The sequence below is a fragment of the Elgaria multicarinata genome, chromosome 4 (assembly GCF_023053635.1).
Source record: "Elgaria multicarinata webbii isolate HBS135686 ecotype San Diego chromosome 4, rElgMul1.1.pri, whole genome shotgun sequence".
In the NCBI taxonomy this organism is placed as follows: Eukaryota; Metazoa; Chordata; class Lepidosauria; order Squamata; family Anguidae; genus Elgaria; species Elgaria multicarinata.
Genome location: NC_086174.1, coordinates 55458284 through 55478800, shown reverse-complemented (window position 1 = coordinate 55478800; position 20517 = coordinate 55458284). Strand labels below are relative to the sequence as shown.

The following is a 20517-nucleotide window of genomic DNA, read 5'->3' as shown; positions in this document are numbered from 1 at the left end:
GTATTTGTGCTTTTAACCTGTTGGTTGTTTTATTATGGTTTTAATTTTTGTGAACCGCCCAGAGAGCTTCGGCTATTGGGCAGTATAAAAATGAAATAAATACATACATAAATAAATAAATAAATAAATAAATAGGGAGAGGATTAGGGTTGCCTCAATTGTCCCATCTGGTTTTGCAGTTTGGGTGTTTTTCCACTGATGACAAGTACAGTTGTTGTAATTAGAGGAGAAAAACAGCAGGCAGTTATAACTTCCATTCAGTTTTCATCTAAAGAAATATTTTAGTACAAGTGGGACCAGGAATGTATCTTCACCCACTAAGAGGAGTTCTCCTATTCATGTTTCTAGCCAACCTGCTTGTCCTTTTGCACGATGTCATCCGTAAGAGGCTGAAGCAGGTCAATTCCCCCCTGCACCTTCCATTTCTTCCTCAGGCACTCAACGTTCTGTGGTTACTGAGTATGCTCATGGGGCTGGTTGGTTTGTAATTTTCAGGCCCTCGTTGTTGTTGTTGTTTTACCTCTGCCAACTTGGTTCCACTTCTGTTGGCACTCACCATCTGAGTTTGCTATTAGAGGGAGTGTTCATGCATAATCATCAGAATATCTCCCAGCCTGAGCTGGTTCTACTGAAGTGCAACAATATGGCTTGAGTAGTATACATATAGACACAGAAGTAGTTTAAAAGATGCAAGGCAGCCTTTCCACTAGTCAGATTTGTTTTTAATAGCATAAAGGCAGCTCCTGCCGTGAATAGTCTGAAAAAAATCAGAGTAAACAGTATTCTGGCACAAACCAGCCACATCTTTTCAAGAAAAGAGAAGAGAGAGAATCCCATGCGTGCCCTAAAACAAGGGCTCTGCTATTTGCTGCTAAACATAAGCAATGTTTAGACCTCATGGAAACCTTGTTTTTCAGGAACAAAGTATTTCCTTGAAAGACATTTTTGGCCTCTGAAATGAAATGGTCAACCGGTCCAGTGCAAGCACATAATTGTTTACAGAGCATTACCACATTGTCAACAATTGATTAGCTTTTTGTTTCCTAGCAAACTTAACCACAGGAAGAAGCAGTATAAGCACATGGTACGCTTTCAAATGACAGAAGCCCATCTTTTGTTTTTCTCTTTCAGCTACCCTGTGCGACACAGCCATAATGGTGAACTGCTGGAGCTTACTTTGATATGGCCTTCCTTAAATGAAAATGCTTGTAAATTATATCACTTACCTTGTTTCAGCTTGTTAACCAGTTCAAAAACAATAAAACGTTTGTAAACACATCTTTCCATGCTAAAAACAAGTCATTCTACAATTAGTGCTAGAGGAGGGCCTCTGAATCTTTTTGTTGTGCATGTGTCTGTCCATTATGCTTGCACAACTGGTTGTGCAACCACTTCCTCTCTCATCGCATTTTGACTGTTTTGCTGCAGAGCAAAGTTTGTGGTCCAGTACTGCTGCAGAATCTATAATATTCAATGATGATTGTTTTATTGCTATTTTTATTTTTTGTTGGAAGCTGTCTCAAGGGTTGGAGAGGTGTGCTATAACTGTTCTATATAGATACATGATCTGATGGGTTGGTTAGTATGACCGAAATAAGACAAGTTGCATCCTGGTGGTATGAAAATCGTGCCCCAAACACCCCACGATTTAAATAAAGATGCATGTGGGGCCTGATTTCCATAATCACTGTCTGAGCATAGCTTGTCTTATTTTTGATAAAATAAGCTAGGGTGGCTTATTTTCATTGTGCAAACCAGGTCAATGACTTATCAATATGTAAGTAAGGTACATGAGTGTATTTCATTAAAAGATGTTACATATTTATTCAGAACTTATTTTTACAGAATTCCTGAAATATACATGGGGTGTTTTTTTTTTGGTATTACTTTATTTTATTATGCATTTGTGATTTGAAAGCATTTTTACAACTAAGATTTAAAATAAAAATGTTTAATTAACATGGTTCAGAATGATTTCTTTCAAAATCCAAATGCTAAAACATAATGTAAACTTTCATAATAAAAGCTAGAAAACAGTGTTGCCACTTTTAGTTTTATCTTGGTTCAAAGATAGGAAGCACTGGAATTAAAGGTGTATCTTTGGGAGCCCTTGATCCTATGTGGAAGATTTGTCACACAGAAGGACAATGGCCAACCTGTGAAGTGATTTCTAATATGCTTGCTTATTGAGGACTTTGATAAGCATCCACAAATGATAGAGGCCATTTAAACAATACCAGCAGTAAATTGGTAAATAGCAATGGTAAATACTAGGGGAGTTCTTTGTGATCATGTTATAAATGGTTTCGTTCTAGTTGATTTTCCATTTCCTCAAATAACAATGGCTAATCTGGACTGAACCATTATCCGTATTACTCTTTCCTTTACAGATATTTACACGGAGATGCTATTTGCTCTCATACCATGGGACACTTTTGTTTGGATTTGTTATCTCTGCACAGAACACGGTATCCTCAGAGCTGGTTCATAATTAGCATTGTGGGACCAAGCTAGACATGTTTAAATGCAGATCTTCCCCAAGAACATATAAAGCAGGAGGGTAGGGGTTCAATTTAAAGAGCATGTGGGTGGGGAGGTGTTGAACCTTCCATCCCCTACACTTTGCTTATCTCTCCACAATCTGGCCAAGACTGGTCATGATAGTGAAGTTTATAAATACCCCTCTTGAATATTAGCTTGTCCTGCTTGTAATGTTCAGTAGCATCACAAAGCAAGCACCTTTTCTGTAAAAGTTCTCCATCTCCAATTTCAGTCCAAGCCAGCGCAGCTGCCTGCCTGCCTGCCGGCTAACTAGCACCCTGCCATATCAGCATCCCACTTACCAGTAGTAGTTGAAATGTGGAAGACCGTTGTATATTGAGGAGCTAGTGGTGCATCACTGTTGCTCTCTTATGCATCCCAAACTCACGTCTGTGCCTTCTGTGCTCCACCTGCCCAAGAAGCCCAAGGCCAGCTGTAGCTCTCTACTGCCGCTTGGCTGTCTGCCAATGATGGAGGCTAGTTTGTTTCTCCCAATGGGTGAGGTAAAGAGCCCACTAAGTGCATACAGATCTCTGAGGAAGGTCTGAGACTCAGGCCATTGCAGCCGTTTGTCACTGCTCATACATGATTGCTTGATCTGATAAGAGAATGGGGACCCCAGTGACTGAAAGAATATATATTGTTGGTCTCGCGTTTCCTTCCTTTATTAGCCTATTTTAGCTAAATAAATGTCTTTCCTTCACCCATTGGTGTGTTCATTGCCTCGGAATATCCAAAAAATATCTATTGACAAAACAACTGGCAAAACACCAGGGAGCTTAGTAACTATGGTTTCCAGGGAACCAAAGCTCTTCCATCGTTTTTGCCCATAATGGAATTTCTGCGTTTAAAAAGGGGGCAGAAGTAGGAGTTGGAAAACATGGGAGGGTTATGAGTGGAGGAAGATTAAACCCTCCAAAAATTCCATGAGTGAGGCAGGGCAATGATGTCATAAATGCCTCAACCGGAAGCACTCCAGAGTGTCGGATTGCATACTGCGAATGTCAGGCTGTCTGGAAACTGCACGTTTCAAGTAGGGATGCCAGAGAAATCTGCAATGGAACCAAATGAGTTCAGCTTTGTATAAATTCAACCTGCAAATTACACAGCATACTGGCTTTCCCCCTGTCAGGCAGAGTCCATGGACTTCTGGATTGTTTTCCTAACCTTTTGAAATTTTGCGCAAAAATATGCAATTAAAAAGCCTGGTCAAAAATGTGCATTCCCCCCCCCCCCCCATAGGCTAAAGTGTGAATATCTACATTTTAGAGGAATTTGCACATTTGGGGGAATTTGTGCACTTGCAAATTTGTACAAATTCAGAAACAAACAAAAAATCTGATTCTGCTAATGGGCGAATGATGGAACAAAAGGCGCCTGGCAACCTGCACAACACAGATGGAATGGATTTTGCATCCCTAGTTCCAAGTGCCCTTACTAGCTCTCTGATTGACTGTAGGACATTTGCACTTGGATCCAGTTGGTGTTTTAGTAAAAAGATTCTAGAAGCCTCATCTGCCTAAAGACAGGTTGCTTACCTGTAACCCTAGTTCTTCGAATGGTCATCTGTGCATTCACACACACATGCTCTACGCAGGCACAGAGCCCATGTGTGTGAAGCACAGAGACCATGAAGAAGAACCCTGCCTTATGCATGGGACACTATTCCACCATGCTTCAGGGCAAAAGGCCCTAGGACATTTTGTTTCCAAGGTGCTCGGTGTCCACAATGTATGGACTCAGCTGCCCTAGAGCACTATGACTGAACTCCAATGAAGTTTTTCCACTAACTCAACTTTTGTAAACCGCCCAGAGAGCTTCAGCTATGGGGCGGTATATAAACTGTATATAAACTGCTTTCCTCAGTGGAACCACTGAGGAAATCAGTGGAAACACGGATTACCCTCACTGCTGCAATTCTCAGCATGACCTCAAAATCTGCTCCAAATGGACCCTCTGGAGCAGATTTTCAGAGGCCATGGGGAAGGGGGTGCAGCAGCAGCAGGAGGAAGTTCTTTTGTGTAAGCAGATGTCCATACTGTGTTTCCCATATTGCAAGGTAAGTTTGGGAGAATGAAAAGAGCAACGGGGAAGTGGTTGGGGGCTCATAGTGTGTTGGAAAAGATGTTTGGACTCATTGCCTTATTCCAACCAGACACTGTCCTTGTTCTGATGGTTTAGCATTGACTTTGGTGTTAACTACTTTTTCCTATTCTTCTCCTTCACAGCTTCAGGCGAGGCCAGCTGGATAATGAGTTCTGCTCCTTATGTCTAGCATGAAAAATCAAGGCTGCTTGATTGTGGTGCACTGGCAACATCAACTTTCTCTTTGCAGAGAGCATGGTTTTTCAAGCATGTGCCTGTAATAGCTGTCTGAGCTAGTAGCCTCCCTGCACTCAGAGGCTACACATGATGCTCCATAGATGGTTGGTGTAGATGCTTGCATATTCTCTCATTCATCTTACCCCTCTTCGTGTGCTCTTGTTGTCTTCCCTTCTCTGTCCAAGACTACTTATGGTTAGAGTTAATTCTATCCCTAACCATAATTCTATCCCTAACCATAATTAGTATTAATCTAGAGTTTGAAACCAGCTTCCAACCATAATTTCAAACTCTGCTCTAAAGCTAACTATGGTTAGTGGTCAACGCTATAGACATAATGATAGTTAACGCTGAAGGGGGAACCGATTTGGGGGAGAGAAACAGAGAGCTCAAGGGAGAGGGAAGAGGAAGAGAGTGCAATTCTGATCAAGTAAACCCATGTATCTACCAAACTGAAGAGGCTAAACACAGGAGAGCCAGTGTGGTCTAACAGTTAGAGTGTTGGACTGGGATTCAGGAGATATGAGTCCTAGTCCCCATTCAGCCATGAAGCTCACTGAGTGACTTTGGGCCAGTCGCTGACCTCAGCCTAACTTACCTCACAGGGTTGTTGTGAGGATAACATGGAGAGGAAGAAGAGCATGTAAGCTATTTTGGGTTCCTTGCAAGAGGGAAAAGGGTGGGATATCAATGCAATAATAAAATGAAAACATACAAACTAGCTCCCGGCTAATATAAAAGACTGGCCTTCAATAGGACTGTCAATGTATTAATTATCAAGGCAATAATTTCATTCCACCCTTATAAATATGTAATAAATATTTATTAAATACATGTTTAAAATATGTTTAATTATATCCACCCTGAGTGTTCAGCAGTAGGGTGGTTTAAAAACAACAACCCAAATAAATAAAGGTGTACATGCTTGACAGAAGTAAACTGAAGAGGTGTAACACTACGCCATTGTACAAAAAAAGAAAAAGAAAGAGGGGGGCTAAAGCAAACAGCTATGCAATCATTAGAATTTTCTGGGCAATCATTATAACTCTCTGGAGTATTATCTCAAAACAAATTCTAATGCTGAATTTTAATTTATGTGTTTTAAGGGCAATACATACTATTCGTGCCTCCAGTCACCAAAACGACTTCCTAGTATAATAAATATGGACTTAAATTGAGAGCAATATTGATCACATATAACTAAGGCACAATCCAGAAAAAGTTTAAGGTTTGTAGTCCCATCAATTTCAGTGGGAAAGTTAAGCACATACATAACCATCTGTCGTCTTCCTATAACTCAACTTTCATCAATGCTTCCCTCAACAACTGGTTCCCAACTCACCTAATCTTGCTATTTGCTCTCAAAACCCTATCATCATCTCCACCTTATCAATAGTAATGTTACTAAATTCCTAACTTTAAACAATTACATATCTGATATCTTGACATTATCTTACACATAATATGGTAGAGGTTTCCGCACAAACTTTCTTTTTCCATTTCTACAGACCTGTCACTATCCTTATTTGCCAAGATTACTGCCATTCCATTGGTCCTTTCTTGTGTTAAACTTCCTATGTTTCCCTTTTGCCACATTGCCTTTCTTTCCTGATTATCCCCACCAAAGGATGGTTTACACATGCTGCAGTCACTGACTGATAAACATATGCCAAATGGTGTCCTACAAGTAGGAATGAACCATCAGAGGTTAATCACTACTAACAGAATTTCCGTATCATCTGATGTCATCTGAAATACAATAGAGATCAATGGGGACAATTCCCACTTGCAGCTGAGACTGATGAGATCAAGTGATGCACTGAATGTGTGAACCAACAGAAGACCAGTTTATGCCTTAGTTACTTCTCGCTTTGACTATTATAGATGCTTTCTTAACTTGCCTTTGCAGTTCTGTAGTGCTTGTTTTAGTTCTGACCAGAACTCTGTGGCCAGGAGTAAATATGACTAGTTGCTGGAAACCTATCTAACCACTTTTCTGTCTCTAAATGGTTTACTTCTTCAACATTGTTTATAATTATACAATTAATTACAGATGTGGAGCCATCTTGGAAACTGCAGATTCCATTATGGTGGGTGCATAAATATGGCAGCCTTTGTTTTTGTTTTGAAAAGCCCTAAACAGCTTAAGACCAGATTACTTTAGGAATTGCCTTCTCCCTTATAGGCCTGCCTAGCAATTTAGATCAGTGTTTGAAGATTTCGCATCACAGGGCCTTTTCTGTCGTGGTCCCATGGCTCTGGAATATTTCCCCAATGGAAATTTGTCAGGCTTCCTTTTTGTTTCTTGTGGGAAATTGAAGACTCCCCACTCCCGGTTTTGATGGGATTTTAATATGTAGCACTTGGTTTTATTGCTAATAGTTTTAATGTGTAACATCTTTTACTCCTGTTTGGTAGGGTTGTGGTTGTTGTGGTTGTTTTTGGTGTGTTGATTGCATTGTCATTTATTGTTGCTTTTAGAAATCAGTTGTTTTTATTTGTAGTTTTTATTAATGATATTGTATGACTTTGTAATTATGTTGTATATCACTCTGGGTATTTTTAGAAGAAAATAAAATTATTATGTCCATGATATATATCATTATGGTGTGAAGGTGCATGATGCAGCAATGGCAGTGCAACTCTACTAACATACAAGGAGCATAAAAAAGAAAATGGGTTGAAGAGGAAGTTAAGAAGCAACTGATTTCAATAAACCATTGAGTCAACTTGACAGTGAAAGGTAGTTTAGACCTTTTCTGCCATTGTTCAGCTTCATTTTGCAATTCTTTATTTAATGTTATAATTTTTCAGTGTTGTCAGGATGATCAGGCAGTGTGCAACTGAACAACAAAATCGCAAATTTATTTCTAGCAACATAATAGCATTGGAATTAAATGTCCTGAAAAGTATTTGGTTGAGCCTTACAAGCCCAGGGCAGTTGACGTATAGATCAGCACCATTCAACTATGAAAAGAGGTAGTTTTTGCTCAGTTGAAGTTAATTACATCATGAAAAAAATGGCTAAAGCACATTTAATATTCAAAATAGATCTGATTAAACTATACAATGCTGGGATCACACAACTACTGAGCAATAGTAAAGTCCCACAGAATGATTTAGGATGTTGCTTTCTCCTCTGGCAGAGGGGGAAGTGTGATTGATTATATCTTGCTAACATCTAGGGCAGTCCCCCGCTTTAAGAACTTCTGTGTGGGAGAAAAACCAGAAAGTGACCATCAACCTCTGTTGATAGACTTTGTTGATACATCTATTGCTTTAGAAGTAAGGCAAACCCCTTCATTTTTTCAGTGTGGCCAGCGAAGGCTTAAATGGGACCCAAATGTTAAAAGTAGGGTTAAAAATATACTCTTGAGTCCTGATATGATAGTATGGAGGAAGGACTTCTTGAAGGAGACTGAGGTATCGGATAACTATGATGACCTCATTCAGAAGTTAAAACCTATGTTAAGTAAGCCTAGTTATGCTGGGGGAAAGTACAAGTTCGATGCGGAATGGTTTGATGAGGAATGTAGGAGAAGGAAGCAAGAACAGAGTAATTTAGCAAGAGCTGTAAAACAAAAGGTATTTAAGATGTTGCTTCTGATGCCTTCTACAAAAGGTTTGTCTAAAGCCAGATTATACAATTTATTTATTTATTGGTTTGCCAATTTTTTAGTAAGTTGAGGTTCTGTATATTGTGTCCCTCGTTCATCTATTTTACATTTATTGTGTAGAAATAAAGCAAATATGTAAATAAATCTGCTTCTGTTTACTTGGAATATATTCTAATATTCACCTCAGAAAGCATGGAAATGACACAATAGGCATTCTTATATATGATATGGCAAAATAACAAAATTTACTACATTTACATGGCTTCCATGTTGCAATCTATGCATTTACTGAGATGGTTCCACACCTGAAATTGAATAAATAACTGCAACCCTGCAAAAGCAAACATCAGAATTTGTAGTTTTCTTATAAGTAATTTCAGTTGACACTCAACATATTCTTTGGCTATGTTCTTCATTCCCTTGCTTTCTTACCTTCTCATTTGTCTCTGTTCCCATCCATAACCTTTGTGGTTCATCCTAGAACCTTTCAGTTTTAACTTAGCCTTTTACACTTTGAATGCCTTCCTAAAATAAACTTGTCACACTCTGGCAATTTCCTTTTGTCTCTTAAAAACCATTCTGTTTCTCAAAACCATCTCCCAAGTGGCCTTTCCCAGTTCTCCCTTAGCAAGCCTGTCTATGCATTCTATTATAAATCCTCCATCTTGTTTTTGTGGATCCTTCCTTCTGACTCGTTTATTATTTTCTCTCATTTTTCTTTTACATTAAGCCCTGTGGACAGTAGGTATCTTGTAAATAACTTCATAAATGTTTTTAGCTATGGAATTTCCAACTCTATCTGAAAGGAAAAATCTCCATGCATGTTATAGCAGTTTCCCATAATTTATATAACAATTTGAAATCAGCTTGACAATGCACACTGCATTATCAATTATCACATGTACGATGAGGGAATACACACACATTGTCAAATAGAATTAAATAACACCCGTTTAAGAATTGCTTTTATGTGGGCTGCATATTCTGATTTATAAGTGTAGACTACTTATGTTTGCTGTAATTGGAAATACAAAAATACTGCTTTACTGTTTATCATTTTCATGGGGAAAGTAGTTGCTTTTATCCTAAAAATCATGAATAAAACTAGAAACTCCTTTGTTGCAACCTTTACACCTTAAAACAAAAGCAACAATAAACACATAAGTAGCAGTTTGACATAGTGCTTTATTTAAGCTGTCTGTAGGAAGGAAAATAATGTGCATCCCTATCATATACGTGTAAAAATACTAAGGATGTACAGTGTACAAAAACGGCTGTATTATTTCACATCCTTGTGGGTCATATACTTAAGGAAATAAACGATTTAAGTATGACCAACAGTAATACGGTTTCTTGGAATTGTAGTCGTGTCTGCTTAATGTCCTTAACCATGACTAGATCTGTCATGGGTCTAATGAAAGAACTAGCAAGGTCAAGAAATTTCACAAACTCTAAAGCTACAGGGAGGTAATTCAATTACCAATTTAGAGTTTTTATTTAAATAAATATTTTACATTTCATGCTTGCCTGTAATGCACTACCAGGAGCAAGATAAGGAAATTCTACTGTAGACAGTACAAACAGTAGCAGCAAAGTGTGTACATTGAGGTGTAATATAGAGACCCTGCAGTTAGTAAGGAAAACCTTACATATGTACTCTAGGAGAAGCACATGGCCCGTGCAAGAACTGCCAGCTTCAAGAAGCAAATAAAGATAGCTGGAAATTTCATAAAACAATACTGGAATAGATGCTGTTTAATTAGCAGAAATGTGTTGGAAGAATCATTAGGGAGGAAAGCAAAGCTGTGTGCAAAATTGCGAAAATATAAACAGAAACAACCTGTTTCCTTAAGATGGCTGCAGTACAAGAGGGCACACGTTATGTCCTGGAAGCAAGTACAAGCTGGAGTCAACAAGTCTGAAATGTATGTACTATGTTTTTGAAAAACTTCTGTCAAGTCCTACACAAACTCAAAGGAAGCTGCGGGGAAGCAGAAGAGAAGTTTCAAGAATTTCAGCCACAGCTGTTTCTACTGTTTTATTTCTATGGTTTTAAAATATTGGGAGTATGACTTGGAGATAAGTACTTCCAAGCACTTGAGGGTCATTCCATGTATTGATGTGAACTCAAGGTCCACATTTGCCATTTGCAGCAATTTTGAAGACATAATGATAGTTAAAATGTTTTTTGCAATTATTTGGAGACTTCCTGGTCTAACATTTAAAAATATTTCTCTATTTTAAATGTTAAAACCTCTGTCTGGGTACATGTAATTCTGTGGGCAAATTTGTGATTAAAAGGATATAGAGGTACTATTTTGATTTAGAGAAATTTGAGAATCAGAATTTCTATTGCTCTCTGTAGTATGTGGGGAGGTGTTGTGTGCACACACATACACCGCTTCCCTGTCTTGATCATTATGGGAGGATTAGGAGGATTATGATATTACAGTGAGAACTGGTTCAAGTAAGGTATTTGAAACCCCCTTTCTCTCAAGAACATAATACAAAGGGAGATGAAAGCAAACATAGCAAAGACTACCACGGAGCATCCTGCATGAGACAATTGTTTCTTAGTCTTCAGTTTGTGTCCAGAACTCAGCATGTTGTTTGATCTCCATAAGAGTCTGGGAAAGTATGAGGTCTCTACAATACCATGAGCTATGGTAAAATGTAGGAGCAATGGATATATAAACAGGTGAAAAGGAAAATATGCATACCTTGCATGGACCTTTTAAGCAGGCACCCCCTGACAATATGAGGCTATTCTACATAGCAATTATAGATGATATGTGTGTTTGAAGTACAAGCTCACGACATACCTGCAACTATTTGCAGTTGGCAAGATTTGTCCCAAAAAGTCCACTTTGATGCTACAGGAGGAATATTGCACCTATGATTATGTCCATCGTATGTTTATCCTGGATACAAAGGAATCAATTAAAATATGGAAAGTGACTACATGGTATTGCACCCATTCAGTACAAAATCATTGAATCTATACACATATCTCTAATGAAAAGGCTGCTGTCTCATATGTTCCCAAAGGTAAGCTAATGGCATGTTTTGCACTGTTTAGTTGCATTTCTTCCTTGCTTCCTTGAGGAAGCTGATGAAATTATTTTGCATCCCATCAATGCCACATAGACAGGTGCTAATAAATTATAGATTATTTCACAAGATACAGAATTAGTGCTGCTGCTTGTAAGATGCTATCCATGCTTGCTTTTGTGTCAGCTAGTGGTGATCTGAATGGTTGTTTAAACCTCAAACCACTAAACAAATAATGCATTGCTCTATGCCCTTTCAGTATATAATACAATTTGAGGATTAGTGAAACTATTCTTTTTACTGGAAGGCAACTCATTCTGTACCTGAGAATACTATCCTTCCTTTGAATGCACCAGAAAACTGTTGGAAGTCTTTTATGACACCATAAATGCACCGGAGGCCATTTATCATTTGAAGATGAATATTATGATTCTTTCAAAACTTCTAGTTGTACAACTAGATAGCGAAAAACAGCTACCAACAAAGGTATTTATTTTAGGGATCTAGAAAGCAAAGTATTATGAAATGGAATGCTCTGGAGTGGTATAAGACATCCACTATTAGACATGGGTAGTTCTTTAAGGATGGCCTGATCACATCAATTTAGTGCAAAATATTGGTTCTACTTAGAGTAGACCCATTGAAATGAATGGGACTTCAGTTAGTCATGACAAGCTCCATTCATTTCAATGAGTAAGTATTTTTATCACTTTTTTATTACAGGCTTTAACAAAATAAAACAAAAACTCTACAATGATTAACATTGGATTCAGCTCCATGTGTTCCCTAATCATCCCTACAACTGAACTGATCAAATGCTCTTTTGTAAAATCCAGATGCTCACTCCATTTCCAATGTATAGTCAACAGCATTCCTTGTGCAGAAATAAATATAATGCAGGCAGTGATCATTCATATGTACTTAGTGAGTCCTGGAGATGACAGCAAAGATGATTTTGTTGAATACATATTTTTAATCCTATGTGCCAAAGCTATTTTCTATTGAATTAGTAAACTTTTTTTTTACATAAAATAATCTCTCAGTGTGTGTAGGGGTGGTGGTGTCCAATACAAAATATACACTGAATAACCAAGGCTGCACATGGAAGCCCTTATTAACAAGAAGAAATCCTGGCAATTAGCTGTTTGCCAGGGAAGCAACAGGGAAGAGACTGAATCCAGCCCAATTTTGACTACTGATTGGTGGGGTGAATGCTTCGAGGGTGCAGCTCAGGTTGTTAGACTGGTGAGAAGAACCATATCTATTGGACCCATTTCTACATACCATTGCTCATCCAGCTAGGTTTGTAAGTGTATAAGCCCAGTGATTGCATAGCTCATAGCTATATCAGGCAATAGTGTTTATATTTTGTATTTTCTTAAGCATCAACACAGTTGTTCTAGGTTTGGTATTTTTGTTATTATACTTGTAAGAAAAAGGCATTTGAAATAATACCTAATGAGCCAGTTCTTATATTGCGCCATACTCAAAAAAATATAAAACTGGGATTTGGAGAATAGCCATGTAAGGCATACCTACAGCAGTACAGAGAGTGAGACCATAGAAATTCTATTTTGTAGACTTCTCGAATTAAACAACACCTACCTTGTCTTTCTACCAGTCTCCAGAATTAGACTTTACTGTGTTATCCTCCCAGACCAGCATGCTAGCAATTCTGAAATCAGTAAGTTATTACCAAGGTATGGTAACCAGGTACGGTTGTGACAAATACACTGGTTTTAAATGGTCATTTTAATAATAGTATTAACAATTTAGAATGCAGAATGAGTTGCTATTCTTTTCAAATGTAAAAGTGGGACTCCATGGAATGACCCAGCATATCAACTGACCTACTGCATGGTTTTCAAATAATTCACTATTGGCTTCTATAAATAGTATTCTAACATTGAAATATAACAGCTTGATAATTTTATTTTATGTTAAATTATTTTTCTATAGATTAGGAACAAGCTAAAATAGCACTGCTATAAGCTGCAGTCCCGCCTAATTAGGAAATGTTTTAAATCATGGAAAGCATACTTGTTCCAATCCAGCAAAGTTGATCCATGTGCAGATGTCAGGGTTATGCAAGAAAGGTAACTGTATGGGAGGGGAAATCCCACATCTCACACCAGTGGTTGTGCATATGGTGCTCCTTACTAATTCGGCTGGCATGTATCTGACACACAGACAGATGTGGTACTAACTCTGACAGTGCTGATCTTCTGTTTGGACAGTGAGACTACTAAGCTTTTGCTCTGCCCACATTAAAAGGTGAGACGTGGTCACAATGGACCACACTGCCCATCTGACCAGCAGAGAGATTTTTGCATATAAGAAACTCTGGATTGGGGCCACTGTGAATATTAAGTAAATCATGTGGTGACATTTGGTATACTGGGACACTGCTCATAAACTAAATTTCTGTCTAGCACTGATTCACTCGGCTCCTCACTATTTCAGTGTCACACTCTTTAACAGTAGGTGCAGATGTAGTTTTATTCGGTATTCCTTCCACTCAAGAGGTGTACACTATTCACGACCTGTTGAGGTGCAACGATATGATAAAATCTACTTTGCTAATGGAAAGTATGTGTTTGTCTTAGCTGCCTTAATAAAATGCCCACATGCCTCTTGATAACTCCAGCATATTCCACTGCCTGCAGTGGTTTTCATTCTGGGGTATCGATAAATTTTCAGCATCAAGAGGCTGAGACATCTGCATGTAAATATTATTTTCTTTTCAAAAGTCATGTACACATCAATCATAATACTTGGCTAAATCACAGTTTGTTATAGGAGTTGAAAGATAATGAAGCCAAGATACTTCAATGATAATCCCATGGAGTAGCATTCTGTGATGTCATTACCTCTGGCATGTACCATTATTACATTTACTGGCTCATTTGGAAAATCCCAACTCTAATCACCAAAGGCTGTATTACAAATTGCATTCCCCCACTGTTTAACTTTTTAAATCACAAAATAAAACATTCAGAAATCTTGTTCAATAAATATTTTGAGAAAGTTAATTCAACTCACTAACAATATTGTGAGTCATAGTCAAACAGCACATAAAATGGCTATTCCCAGCAACCTAATGTATTCTTGAAATTTTATAGTGAATTATTTTTCTTGTAATGAGAGTGGACTTAATAATTTGGACTCTACAGTGGTGCTATCTGACTCCTATACTAACATTTACCTTGAGTGGAGAGTGCACGAATCCTCTGGATACATGGCTTTGGGATTTTCTCTTGACCATGAAATGTTTCAGCTACAGAAATCCGATTCTAAGTACATGGTACACTTTCAGAGTCTTGTTAACATTTTCACATGAGATAAAAAGTGCATTATTTTGTTCAGCTTGTACAGTCCTTCCACACATTACAAAATAAATGGTAAGCCTCTTCTAGGATGTAGCAGCATTTGCAAACATGACACATACAATCGTTGTCACTAAAAAATAAATACTACTGAAGTGTAACAAAAAATATTCAGTTAAAACACCTGAAGAAAAAAACTAATTCACAAACCCAAAATAAAAACATGTAAGGCAAACTCATGTTTACCTTAGTGTACAAATTTTGGTGAAAAGCGATGTTGTTATGCCTGTCTACATTCTTCAGCCTCCAGGGGTGATGTATATCAACAAAGAAAAAAGAGAAGCATGAAAGAGATGCAAATCATAAGACCTTTAAACAACTTCAGTTGCTGCATTTATGCCTTAACTTCTTGCATTTTAAAGGTCCCATTCTCCATAATTGCACGTGAATCTGGAAGTCTAAGTGGGAGGCTAGGTGATCCCAGCCTTTTTGCTTCTTGTGTAGTATTCAACAGTAATTAAAAAATTATATATATATATATTTATATATATATATATATATATATTTATTTATATATATTAACAATTATAAGTCCTTCTCCTGAATGTTTCCATCCAGATGTTAATGACAAGTCTGATTCAAGTGATGATATGCCTACCAAAGCTTTGCATATGTACACCACCACCTTCTATGTTTCCTGGTTCTGTCCAGTTCAAACAGATGTGTGAAAACATCATTAACTGTCATTTTTATTAGAATTTTGATTTGTCTTCTGGAAGAAGTGAGGAATACTTCTCAGACCAACATGTCCTTTAGCCTCTACTCTGAGAAGACAAGAAAGTGATAGCCAGCTGTGCACAAAATGCACCAATGAGAATTTGTCATCTAACATCACAATATTTTTGGCTTGCTTCTTACTGTTACTTTCATGCTGAAACAGTGAACAGCAGTAACAGCACGGGACCTTAGACCAATATAAAATGTCATGCAGATAAATCAAAGCAGCTGATTGGTCAGGAAGGGAACTTGTTCAATTTGGAATGATCTCTGAAAGTGCTCTGCTATCCTAAATAATAGCAAGTACTGGTGGTGATGTTCAGGAATCATATTCAGTGATAAATCTAATACGACTGTGAAGCAGCAGAACAAAACAACGAGCTATTCCCTTCCACTTGCAGAATAGGAAAACTGAGGGAAATGTGGTCGTCTTTCATTATCCATGCAATCCATGCCATCTTCATCATCTGTGGAAATGAAATTTAAAGGTACTCAGAAAAATTATTTTCCTGTGCATTTCATAACATTATTTTAGTGGTAAGTTTGATATAAGGAATTGTGGTTATATTTTAGTATTACTATACATAGTAAAAAAAAAATCAAGCCACTGTTTCAGTGAAGCTATGATACAGAACAAATCTTAACAATCTTTTCAGTACAGCATATAATTATCAACAAATATTGGAAGCTTCAGGAAGATGAAGTGTTTTCTCTGGTTGGACTAAATAAATTATAATGTTACATAAACAATGAAGAAATTACAGTCCAACACTGTAGACTGTGTCTTTCCATTTTTTCTTTTCAATGGATTTGTGTATACATTTCAAATATGGAACATCACTTAAATTCATAACAATTGACCTGAAACTGTGAAGTGAAAATGCTGTGTTCATACTCACCAACAGCTTCTTGTAAAGCTAAAGACCATTTTATTTAATTCAAACAGAATGGACTAAATTGGATCTTCAAACAAAATGGGACTAAATTGTTACGTTTAACATGCAACATGAATGGAAAAGAAGTACTATCATAATTGTTTTATGACATCAAATATGCACCTCTACTACTACCCCCCGAGGTAGTATTTGGGACCTCTCCTATTCACTTTTACTGGGACTGGGAATATTAACAACTATGAAAAATGTCTAGAGACATAATTCAGACAAAATGTCTGAATTACTCTAGTGGATTATCAGTATGTCATTAATCCTAAAATATGACTACTGAAAAGCATCTGATACAAGGTTTCTTAAGAGAGTTGGGTTTGTATCCAATGGTTGCGTGAGTAGAAGGTAGCTCAGGCAACCAGTGTTTCTCTTCCCCTCCCCCCATTGTAGTCCCTAGTACTCTGTAAAAACTCTGTCCAGTTGGTCGAGGGACGAGCTCCTGAACAGTGGGAGTTGTGTCATATAGAGCCTGCAGTGGGAAGGGAGAATCATCCAAAAAGAGGCAGGGGAATATTGCACCAGCAAAGTTCTCACTGGAGCAAGATTCTTCCACCCAATTTCAGGAAATTGCTCACTTCCTCAATAATCCTGTATGACTCTTCACTGTTCAAGATGGTCTCTCAACCTGCTGGAGAGGGTTTGGGGGCAAAATAGGTGACTGCAAGGAAAAGGAGGGGGAAAGAAATATTGGTTGCCTGAGATGTTTACTGCTCATGGAACTATTGGATACAAATCTTGCAAATAACATATTGTTTCTTTGCTGGCATCAAATAGATATTCTACATTTTGTATTTTAAAATAAAATAAAATATATACAATCCCCTAGATTACTATAATTAACTATTTCTGAGATACGTACATTTTTCAGGTGGTGTTATTGTAATTGTTTGAGCAGTAAACTCTTCATCAAAATATCTGGTGTCTGTCTCAGATGTCACTTGAGGTTTAAAAGGAGGGACAAGCTGAAGGAGTGGGGAAGAAAAAATGCATTAATGAATGTGAACACAACCACCTTAAAAGCAGGACACGTAAGGATTAAGTGAACATCTTCTGATCCAGTAGTTAGAAAAGCTGGCACCGCCATGATCTTAGATTGAAAGTCAATTCAGAAACTAGTTTGTGGCAAGTCATTTGGCAATCATACCTGCTATTCCAGCTTTTGAAACATGGAAAAAGCAAAGTGGAAAAGGAAAAAGCTGCTGTTCTATTTTATTTTTTATTTCAGTTGTGATTTTATACTGGTGTTTTACAGTTTTGTTGTCCAGGACAATGCCTTCAGGTTTGAGGAGGCCCTGGACAAGGTGCCTTTTGGACAGCTTCCTCTGTTCTGAGGGAAGCTAGAATCCACCATTTTAACTTCATATAATGCTATAATTCATTCCAGGGCACTGTGGCAAATTAAAATGGGAGGTTAGTCGCAGTTGGCCACAATGGGGCGGGGTGGGGTGGGGATACCTAAAGGAAGGTTTCAGTGGTGGTAGGCACCACCATGGCATTTGGGACTTGGCGGTTGCCCTAGGATTCCAGGTCTCACTTTCGTAGTTTTACTGAAGGGTGGTCTAATTTTATAAAACATAACTAACTAATAATCTAATGAAGCCCATTAGTTAATTTTGAAATAATAATGTTTATTGATACACACATATTTAATTTTTGTATTCTGAACAACGGGAATGTGTGACTGAGAAGCATACCTCTCTTAAATATTCTCACGAATATTCTCTTCAAAATACAGAGAATGTTCATAGACACATCTCTAGATAACAGAATGCTTTAATTCTGCTAAGCTCAATTTTACGTCTTCTATACTAGAATTCAGATATTACTGACAAAATAATAATGCTTAAAAGCACTCTCATAGTAATATTGACACAGGCAGCTGATTTGTAATGAACTTCCACTATAAAGATAAAGCCCAATTTCAGAAAAAGCACAGAATTTCATTCAACATACAGGATTTTTTCAAAGTGAAAAATACTCAATGATACGTTATAGTAAACATTTCTTTCATCAACTAATTAAAGACAATATTCTGCAAATCTGTATCACAGCAGAACGCCTGCAAAATTGCGTAGTTCTACAGAATTGTCTACATTGTTCTAAGTGATGGGCAGGTCAATTATATATATATACATATATAATTGCTATCCCACTCCCAATGTGACTGGGACATATGTTTAGGTTGTAAGGTTTCAAAACCCGCAATAATGCATTAAAACATTTTATATAAAGTTAATCTCTTTCCACCCACCTATTACTCTTAGAAAGGGATACTTGATTTAGCCTGAAGTACTATACCCAATTTAATGGGACTTACTTTTAAACAGTCTTAGGACTGCAGTGTTGAAGAAATTATTTTCTTTGTATTAAATTCCAGTTCAAAGCTATATAAACAGTTGAGGTTGAATCCAGAATCTGCTCTCCATTGATGGAAGGGCTCTACTCACAGAAGGTGGCTCTGGCCAATTTGGGAGGATCCCCTATACACCCACTCAGCAGAGTCCCCTGACCCTCTATGCAGCATTTTCAGGGGTCTGGAGAAGCTGCCATAGGGAGGAGGGATGGTAGGGTCGGCTTCAGTCCTTACATATTTTTGGTAGATTCAGTATACCGCACAGAAAAATCTGTTCTGAGTTAGACCAATACTCAGCAATCTCTATTTCATATTAATCAAAACTACACCCTGCATAAACTTAATAGTTTCCAGACTCCCAATTCCCAGAAACTTGGGGGACTCCTATATTCTAGGGTTGGATCTAATCAGTTGTATTATTCATTCCTATTTCTATTCCTAGTGGTAGCGTGCTTAGGGATGTTTGCAGTGCCCAGGCTTTTAATGGGACATAGAGAAGGAAGGTATCCCTTAATTACTCCTCCTCTTTCCAGAAAACTGTTTTCCTGCTTTCTACAGGTGGGAACATGGGTACTCACAAAAAAGCAATGGATAAATGCCCCCAAACAATCTATCGTTGAATGGCAAGCATTTACTTAATCCCATCTTGAATAACAACTTGTTGCACTCACAAACATTATGTACTAATGTCAGATTATACTTAAAGTCCTAGTTACAGCAACATAGTTAAGACTTAATGTATAAGAATATTAACAAATCCAGTATGTCTCAATTTACTTGGTAAAATTATATTATGTATTTGCCTTTTCTAGCAACAACTAGCTACTTTTAACTTCCACTATGTTTTGGTATGAACACAAATGAGCATAAACAGAGAGAATGTGGGAGTGAAGGTATATAGGACAACTCTGGAAGGAATCCCATAAAGGTACAAAGAATAGGGCTAGAACAGAGAAGTATCTAGTGAAGCAATATCAAAAGTGTTGAGGACACAAACTGTAGAAACTATTTAAAAGGCATTGCACTCCCACTCAAACATAACAAGTTACATTAAACTACAAAAAATGAAAACGAGTACATAACCATGAATGCCATGAACGTAATAGTGCCAAGCGTGCATCCATTGAAATAAATGGCTTAAACACACTTGACACTAGCTCAGTTCAGACATAACATTCCGGCTACAACAAACCATCCCTCCTCCCCTTACATTCCCATCTTCAGCAAAAACTTCCGAGTGTGTGAAACCAGTCTCCAATGTCGCCTGAAGCAGGAAAATGTAGTTTGTGACTGCCATAAACCAGGATTGCAAACCAGCACCCAGTTTTGTAGGAACCACCTAAACCAGTTTCTCAGTTTCGATGTCATGGGAAATTGTGGTTTAACAAACCAGGAAGACTTTGCTAAAAGAGGGAGCACCTCAGCTTGTGTTCCCTCCTGAACACAAGCATCTCTGTAAACCGCCCAGAGAGCTTCAGCTATGGGGGAGCTTCAGCTATGGGAATGTATATAAATGTAAAGTAATACATTTATATACCTCCCCATAATACATAGCTTCAGCTATGGGGACGTATATAAATGTA

General features: G+C 37.7%; 2 protein-coding genes across 7 annotated transcripts in view; one reads left to right on the top strand and one right to left on the bottom strand.

The window, feature by feature from the left end:
• Nucleotides 1-1279, top strand: part of SDCCAG8 (SHH signaling and ciliogenesis regulator SDCCAG8) — a 125962-nt gene extending 124683 nt beyond the window's left edge. For both annotated transcript variants that reach the window (XM_063124322.1, XM_063124321.1), the window contains one exon: nucleotides 1132-1279. In XM_063124322.1, coding sequence (XP_062980392.1) covers nucleotides 1132-1155 — 24 coding nt within the window. In that variant the 3' untranslated portion in view covers nucleotides 1156-1279. The remainder of the gene's footprint in view (nucleotides 1-1131) is intronic.
• An 11307-nt stretch (nucleotides 1280-12586) lies between these two features.
• The window catches only part of AKT3 (AKT serine/threonine kinase 3), a 171124-nt gene continuing 163193 nt past the window's right edge, over nucleotides 12587-20517 (bottom strand). For all 5 annotated transcript variants that reach the window (XM_063124331.1, XM_063124326.1, XM_063124329.1 and 2 more), the window contains 2 exons: nucleotides 17441-17543; nucleotides 12587-16101 (listed from right to left, as the gene is read on the bottom strand). In XM_063124331.1, the coding sequence (XP_062980401.1) occupies nucleotides 16016-16101; nucleotides 17441-17543 (189 nt within the window). In that variant the 3' untranslated portion in view covers nucleotides 12587-16015. The remainder of the gene's footprint in view (nucleotides 16102-17440; nucleotides 17544-20517) is intronic.